The sequence below is a fragment of the Tursiops truncatus genome, chromosome 3 (genome assembly GCF_011762595.2).
Source record: "Tursiops truncatus isolate mTurTru1 chromosome 3, mTurTru1.mat.Y, whole genome shotgun sequence".
Classification (NCBI taxonomy): domain Eukaryota; kingdom Metazoa; phylum Chordata; class Mammalia; order Artiodactyla; family Delphinidae; genus Tursiops; species Tursiops truncatus.
Genome location: NC_047036.1, coordinates 36,584,796 through 36,592,700, shown reverse-complemented (window position 1 = coordinate 36,592,700; position 7,905 = coordinate 36,584,796). Strand labels below are relative to the sequence as shown.

Genomic DNA, 7,905 nt, shown 5'->3' with positions numbered 1-7,905 from the left:
CAGGCTTTCTCGGGCTAACCTAAGAGGTGACCTAACAATGCAAAGCAGTGGAGTATTTAGGGATTCAACTGTGCTATAAAAGAAAGGCTGTACAGAAAAGAGAAAGAAGAATGAGATATAATCTAAAAAGCTATGTCAGCTTTTCCTTTGGGCTGTTTTGTAAATGCCCTTCCTGTCATCACGCTGTACAGAAGAGAGGCGAAAGGGCTCTAGAACTTTTAAACACTGCACCTGCCGCAAGCAGATTTTAATATGGAAGTTTTAAAGATGTATTTTTCCCATTTAGGACAGAATAAAAACACAAAACCTCTCACTTAAATGTCTGAACAGCTTCTTCTACTGGAGAAGAAAGTTGGTAGATGTGTGTGTGTGTGAAAGAGAGACGAGAGAGTGTGTATGTGTGAGAGAGAGAGACAGAGACAGAGAGAGACAGAGAGACTACTTTCGAGGTTTGGGGTGGGGGGTTGTCTATCGTGAGTTAAAAGAATTGAAAGGATCTCAAGCTGGCACCAATACTGTTGGTGCCCAGTGCAGAGAAACCTCAAAATAATAACTTCATGTGTTTTGTAACTTTTCATGGCAGGATTTTTATTGTACGGTTTCATCAAACATATTTTTATTTTCAAAAAAATATGTAGGTTTAATTACTTGTCAATTCAAACATTTGGATTCAGCTGAACAACTGGGCTGAAGCTATTTCCTTAGAAACACTACACTCTTTTTTAGGCATTTTTCAGCTCAGGTATAAAACAGTGAACTAGAAAATTGAAATTAGCACTGTGAGTTTATTTTTAAATATCCATGCTTTAATGAAAGAACCAGACTTGTTTGACATATACTCTTTATTTGCTTAACTCTCCAATTAATAGCTACAGAAATCAGAGCTAATTACATTGAATATAAAAATCTACTGTGTGTACCACATTGTCAAAGTCTTCTGAATAAGCATTGCAATGGTTTATAAATAATGCAGTTAAAATCCTGATTCTAGTATTAAAATGTTCTGTTTCAAAGGCTCTGAATGCACAGGAAACTATAAGAGCACGGTGTAAAGTCATTTTTCAAGTCACCAAACAACATAATTAGGCAATATTCCTAAAGCCCATTTCCAAAGGTAGATTTTTTAATTTCTTTGTCTTTTCTCCTGTTCAATGAAGACTGAGACCAAATGCACGTTGCAGGGACTCTGGTTTGTAGCATATACACAAGCTCGCCTGATTAGTTCCCTCCGAATTACAGTTGCAGAGGTCAAACTCCCAAGTTCACCTTGAAGTGATTCACCCTCTTAGGATAGCTGCCTAAAAATTAGGTTGAACCATATGAAACTGCCACTTTTGAAGGTCAAAAACCATAAAATACTGGCAATTTCACATGCTTCAACATAACACAAAGGTCCAACTGCCTTACAGAACATAAATACTTTATACCAATACATCTTCAGTCACTTCTTCCAGTCAGGCTGTCCCTAGTTTAGAGTAATTCTTAAAGAGACTCTCTAGGAATTCTTACTAAGATTGGAACGGATTATCACAGTATCTCCTTCTTTGTGCCTCTTAATCCTTGGCAAAGGCTGCCTAGCCAGGGACTTGATTCTGTCTGTACCTGAGACATGAGCAAGTTTATTAGCAATGAAGGAGTTTCAGGGTGGTGAATGTGAAAAAGAGAGGGAGACTGGTGGTACAGTTATTTTATAAAATAGAGCCCTTTAAACATTAAAATTTGAAGACAGAAGAAAGAAAATACCTCTTGATGGCAAAGTGCAAAGGAAATTGCCTAGGAACCAGCAGAATATTCGGCAAAATCGTATGGTTAAATCTTCACAATCTCAATAAAGTGAGTTCGCTTTGAAGTGCACGCGTTATTCTGTAAACGACCCTTGTTAGCTATCAGAAATCGGTCATTTCGGTCCCAGATTTCATTTGCGCCGAGAGAGGCGACTTTTAGGGGTGGTGATAAATCTCCCTGAGCTTAAAAGTCAGAGAGGGCCAAAGTGTGAACTTTTTACTTCAGCAAAGGAAGCGAGAAATCAGTGATTCATTAAAGCAGAGACCTCCTTGGAAGCTGGCAGAAGAGGAGGAAAGGAAGCTAATTATGTCTTCCTTTTCTTTGCTCGTTCCCACCAGTTTATAATCTACTGCCTTGGAGGGTTTATCCTCAGCATCTTCTGTTTTCTCCCTCAGCCCTCCCCTGCTTCTGCGAGCGAGGGGGGAAAAAAAAGTCAGCCAAACCCCAGGCTCCAGGTGGCTCTCAAGTACTTCACTGCCAAAAGGAAAAAATAAATAAAAAATCCTATACTGGAAAACAAGTGAGAAAGGGGCTCCCCAGAGGGGATTGGTTCAGACTGGAAGACAGCAAAACTCGGAAAGCGTGAGGATACTGCTCGCTCCGGTGACCAGCGCTGCGAGCACAAGGACGCTTTCGCAGCAATTAGCCCAAGCTGGAGGCGCTGGCGGAGGCTGCAGGCTGCGGCGGCCCGGGTGGCGAGGAAAGGACCCGCAGCCCCCGAGCTCCAGGCAGAGGCATCGCGCTCCCTTCTCCTGGCTCCCCTGCTCTCCCCACTCCCTGCCCCCTCCCCTCCCTCTCCTCGGCGTTCCCAGCAGCCGAGGGTTTCAGATGTCCCACCGCCGTTTGACCCCCTTTCCCCCCGCCCGCCCCCCGCTTCTCCACCCCTGCAAATGAGGTTTGGCCAGCAGAGGCAGAGCCCACCTCTGGCTTAGAATCAGTGACATTTAGACTCCAGGCTTCAACCTGTTTACAAGCGGGCTTTCCAAAGGAAGGGGGGCGGCGGGGGGAGGGAAATAGGGCCAAACAAAACACCAACCGCCATCCCCTCCAAACAAGAAGTGACTTTCTGGAGGCTTCAAATCAACAGGCACCACCAAAAAGAGAAAGCAAGAGGGGGAAGAGAACAACGGCGACCGGGCAGCTGACTCCAGTTCTGACAACTCAAAGGGACTCACTTTTAGAACTGGCCAGCAAGCTGGGGCTGTGCGGAGAGGGACCAGAAGGTGCCAACCGCAGAAGGGCGCAGATACCTCCCCCAGCCTCCCACCCCAGCCCCTTTGGGTTTTGTTCACCGTGCTGTCATCTGTTTTTCAGACCTTTTTCTGCATCTAACATGGTGAAGAAAGGAGTGAAGAAGAGAACAAAGTAACTCCCGGGGGAGCGAAGATCGAGGGTTACCCACACCACGACGGCCACCACCAGCTCCTGCTACTGCGGCCACCCACGTCCACATTCACCGGGAGACCGAGGGGCGCGCGGCAGCGGATCCGAGAAAGGAGCGAGAAGAGGCAGCCGGCCCTTCCGAGGAGTTATGGATGTTGGTGCTTTCACTTCTGGCCAGATCCGAGCCCAGAGGGAGCTAACCAGCGGCCGCCACCTCCAGCTGTCTCCTTGCCTCGCACCAGGTCTTACCGTTCCAGTATGTTCCTTCTGATGAGACAATTTCCAGTGCCGAGAGTTTCAGTACAATGTGGAAATGGATACTGACACATTGTGCCTCAGCCTTTCCCCACCTGCCCGGCTGCTGCTGCTGCTTCTTGTTGCTGTTCTTAGTGTCTTCCGTCCCTGTCACCTGCCAAGCCCTTGGTCAGGGCATGGTGTCACCAGAGGCCACCAACTCCTCTTCTTCCTCGTCCTTCTCCTCTCCTTCCAGTGCGGGGAGGCATGTGCGGAGCTACAATCACCTCCAAGGAGATGTCCGCTGGAGAAAGCTCTTCTCTTTCACCAAGTACTTTCTCAAGATTGAGAACGGGAAGGTCAGCGGTACCAAGAAGGAGAACTGCCCGTATAGTAAGTAACAAATGCGCGCTCCCCTCCTTCCAATTATCCACCCCACCCCACGGAGGGGGGGGGGGGAATCTGTTCCAGATGTGGCCAGCTAAATATTTACGTCCCCAACTCCTGTAAAATGATTAAGTGGAATACTTTCACACTAAATCACCCCCCCCCCCCGGGTGTATACATTGCGCCGCCTAACCCCCTCCCCGTAGCGCGCTCCCTCCCACCCCCCACCCAGGCTCTTTGCCACCCTGCCCGCCCCGTCTCTCTGGCTTGTCACTCGCGGGACCACGCAGGGCGCCCAAGAGTTGTTGCAGTGCATAGATGCCCCTCTCTGTCTCCATCGCCTTTCCCCACCTCACCCCAAGGTCTCCTTTCCCTCCCTTCTGGAAATGGCTCAAGTAAACACATTTTGTTCTTTTGGCTGGCAATCTTATTAAGAGTTTCAGGACAGTTTCCTCAAGCTGAAAATAATTATCCGCTGTCAATTATAGGGACTTTATGGGAACTTTATTTAAGAAAGAAAAGTCAATTTCACTCTCCCCCACCCCCATCCCTTTACCCTACCACCCCTCTAGATAGGAGCAAAAGCATTTTTCTGGTTTTGATTTTTTTTTTGGTCCCTCATGTTGGTTTGAGTGATTGCAGTCCATGAAGTTAGCTTTTCAGGCACCACCGCTGCTATTTGTCTTCTGCCTGCCTTCTCTCTTGGTAACATGATGCTCATGTCTGCATTGTCAATAGCATATGCGCTGCTTTGTGGTGTCCTGTTGTACTCGTTTCTTCTCAAACCTCTCATATTGCAGAGCCATAGTACTACAGCACTGTAAACATCTGGGACTGGAGTCACACAGACCTCACACAAATTTCATTGTCATTCTTTTATTTTCAAAGTAAAAGTCATAAGTCTGTTTCCATGGTGTTGGTTTATCCCATAGGATGAGGTTTTCACCTCAGTACAAATTATGCTCCATCCTTGGATTTCTTGCCTTTTTCCTTTCTCCCTCCCTCTTTCCTTCTTTAGCTCTTTCTCTTCTTTCTTTCTTGCAGGGATGTGGGTTGGGTAGGGGGAGGGAGAACCAGAAGAGGAGGAGTGAACATTGTGTCTCTTCCTGAATCAGTCCAGCAAAGCCAGATTACTCTGTTGGCTTCCTTTCCTGCTTACTTTCAAGTGGTGAGACTTATTCATCCTCTATTGATTGCAATTTGAAAGGATCCCTGAGGCTATGTAATGGCACACTGAAGACAATAACATTTAAACATCTTTAATGACCATTTAGCATTATCTCAAAGGTGGTTCCAAGTCACCTTTTCAAAGGATTTTTTTGTGTCAGTTGTTTGGGAATTCCAAGCATATATTTGCTAGCTAACTTAAATACATGAGTCATATACTTCATGATTCCTTAGCCCAGAAAGTATCTGGTATTAATGGGAAAGACAGTTAAGAAGAACTTAGCATTATCTTTTTAAAATAAAGATTTACAAGAAATAAGACATATTTCTTACTTGGGGACTCACATACCTTCAACATTAACTTCTGTTCCTCCTCAGATGCTATTTCCATTTACTAAAATTAACAATATGTTTACAAGTAATAAAAAAGATTTGTGTAAGTGTTTTAAAGTATTCCATTTGATGTTTACTACCAGAGATGTACCTATAGTCCATTACCTATATTTTTTCCATTCTTATTCATAAGAAGTGGCTGAAGTAATGTCATTTTTTTTTTTTTTGCTCCAAAGTAACTTGTTACCTGAATTTATTAGATATGATGTATAGATGTTATGGTTATTAATTTAAAATTTTAATACTTTTATTCACTTCTAAAACACAAAAGTTGTGATATCATCCAGGTAGGATGATGGGGAAGAAGTGGCCCAAACACTTACTGAAGAGTGAGCTGGGAGATAAAAAAAAAAAAAAAATTCACAGGGACTGAAATTCTTTGTATTTTTAGTTCATGGAAATAACTCAAAGAAATATAATAAAATTTCAGAGTGTTAACCTTGAGCAAATTTTTTTTTACACTAACTTGACTTTGCTATTGCTGTATTTTAAGTGTCTTTATGATGTGATGTAAGGAGCAATCTATAGTAGTTTATTTATGCAACTTAAATTACCGTTTTCTAAAATAATGATCACTGTGTGATTAACCATTTAGCAAATGGTTTCCAGTGTACACATTAAAATATCTTTTTACAGTAAGAATTATCTGCAAAGAGAAAAGTATATGATTTTTATCGTGTAAAAACAAGTGTGGAAAATTTTCATCCTGTTTAAAATATACTAATACGTCTTCCATGTGATGATAACTAATAGTCCCTGTTAAAATTATAATATCATATAGTAATGCAATCCTAATCAATGGTTGAAAATGAAAGGGGGTGGAGCTTGCTATGTTAAATAATGTCAAACCATAAATAATTTAGGTTTTCCAAGACCATCTGTATCAAGACATAGCAAGTGAATAGTAGAGGTTGAAACAGCTTTCATTTCACATGTGGCTGGGTAATCAGAATGCTGCTACAGTTTCCAGCTGGACTGATTCAGCTGAACTACATGGTATCATTAAGATATTGTCTAAATGTTGCATAATTACATGAGAACAAACTTTTGCTATGCCTACAGGGTAACCAGCCAGCCAGCCCACCAAATGGTAGCCTGTTAAATATTAGGGTATCTAACCTCTGAAGAGTGTCAGTTCCTTGTCCAAAAACCACATTTCAGTGACATTTTCCTAAACAAGTTATTAATTATTCTCAATACACAAAGCTGTTCTTTTAAGGTTTGCTTATTTGAAGCTTAATTTTCTTTGTTACTTTTGACCCTAGCATTACTGCTGCTAAAATACAGTAACAGCTTATCTAAGAGGTTACATGTTTGTGATGGTCCTGGGTAATTAAACAACTGTTTTACTGGCTTTTTGCCAGCAAAATGCTAACAAAAGAGAAGTAAGGAAATCACCCTTGAGCACTGAAAAATCATTTTTAACTTCTACCTCCAAAGTTGGTTCCCAGAAATTGGATGGTTCTAAAAATATTACATGTGCTAGAGAAACTCTTCTCCATTTTGAGTGATTATTATAAATTTTTAGGGGTGGGGTATTTTTTGTTTGCTCCTTTGCCATTATATGAGAGTAGAATAAAGGGAGCAGTGATGAATTATGTTTCTCCTGCTAGAAGTCTGAGAAAGCTTGAATAATTTAGAATAGCTGTGGCATATCTGTCACTAGATATGCTCGGGCTCATTTAGGTTTGTTATATCATTCTTTACATCTCGAGCTTTGCCCTTGAAACATTACCACTCGTCTCCAGTTCTGGCCTACTAGAAAGGCTGGATACAGCTGTTAGGTACCCGTGCAACTGGAACCAGTGGACTTATTTCTGGATGTGAGTAAAACAGCTGTGGGCTACTCCCCTGATTGTCACTTATAGAAAAGGGGAGTCTAGTGAAAAGAAAATGTATCCCTAAACTTGAGAGAGTCAAGGATAGATACTCTCAAAATGGAAAGCCACAGTGCTTATGAGTCTTTTCAGGAAAGGAGTATGTGAGACATTAGAGAAATCAGTGTGCACTGAGTATGCAGTATGAGCCCTATTTCTTTAAATATATATCTCATTTAACACTCATAATAGTTCTGTGATTTAGATAGGACTATCCACATTTTTCAAATATGAAAACTAACCCTGAAAAAAAGTAAATTACCCAAGGTCATTCAACTAGAAATTGACAGCCAGATTAAAGCCCAAGTCGATTTGGTTTTATCATTACTTATTTCTTCTACCTCGCTACTACTGACAACATTGCTGTCGATATATCAGAAGTAGACACCACAAAACTCTAAAAACCAAATTATCCAGATCCTTAATTGCCTTTTTGCTATGCACACCAACTGTTCATCAGAAGGAAATTGGAAGAGCAGTAAAATGACAGTGGAAAAGAGTGAGTATGTTAAAGTTAGTATTGCAGGTGTCTGCATGTTATCAGACAATGTTAGTGCATTCTCTGGGTGAAATCTCTCTTTTGATATTACATTTGAGAATATAACTGCTCATGGACACACAATGTACACATACATCCATCTCACAGAAGGCGTTAGGAATACATGACTAAGAAAAATCC

General features: G+C 42.0%; 1 protein-coding gene across 2 annotated transcripts in view; it reads left to right on the top strand.

The window, feature by feature from the left end:
• Nucleotides 1–2,879: 2,879 nt before the first annotated feature.
• FGF10 (fibroblast growth factor 10) overlaps nt 2,880–7,905 on the top strand; it is an 82,221-nt gene continuing 77,195 nt past the window's right edge. The window contains exons 1-2 of one of the 2 annotated variants that reach the window (XM_073802094.1): nt 2,880–3,008; nt 3,100–3,795. In XM_073802094.1, coding sequence (XP_073658195.1) covers nt 3,474–3,795 — 322 coding nt within the window. In that variant the 5' untranslated portion in view covers nt 2,880–3,008; nt 3,100–3,473. Of the gene's footprint in view, nt 3,796–7,905 lie in introns of both variants that reach the window. The other variant, XM_033852852.2, reaches the window with a different exon arrangement.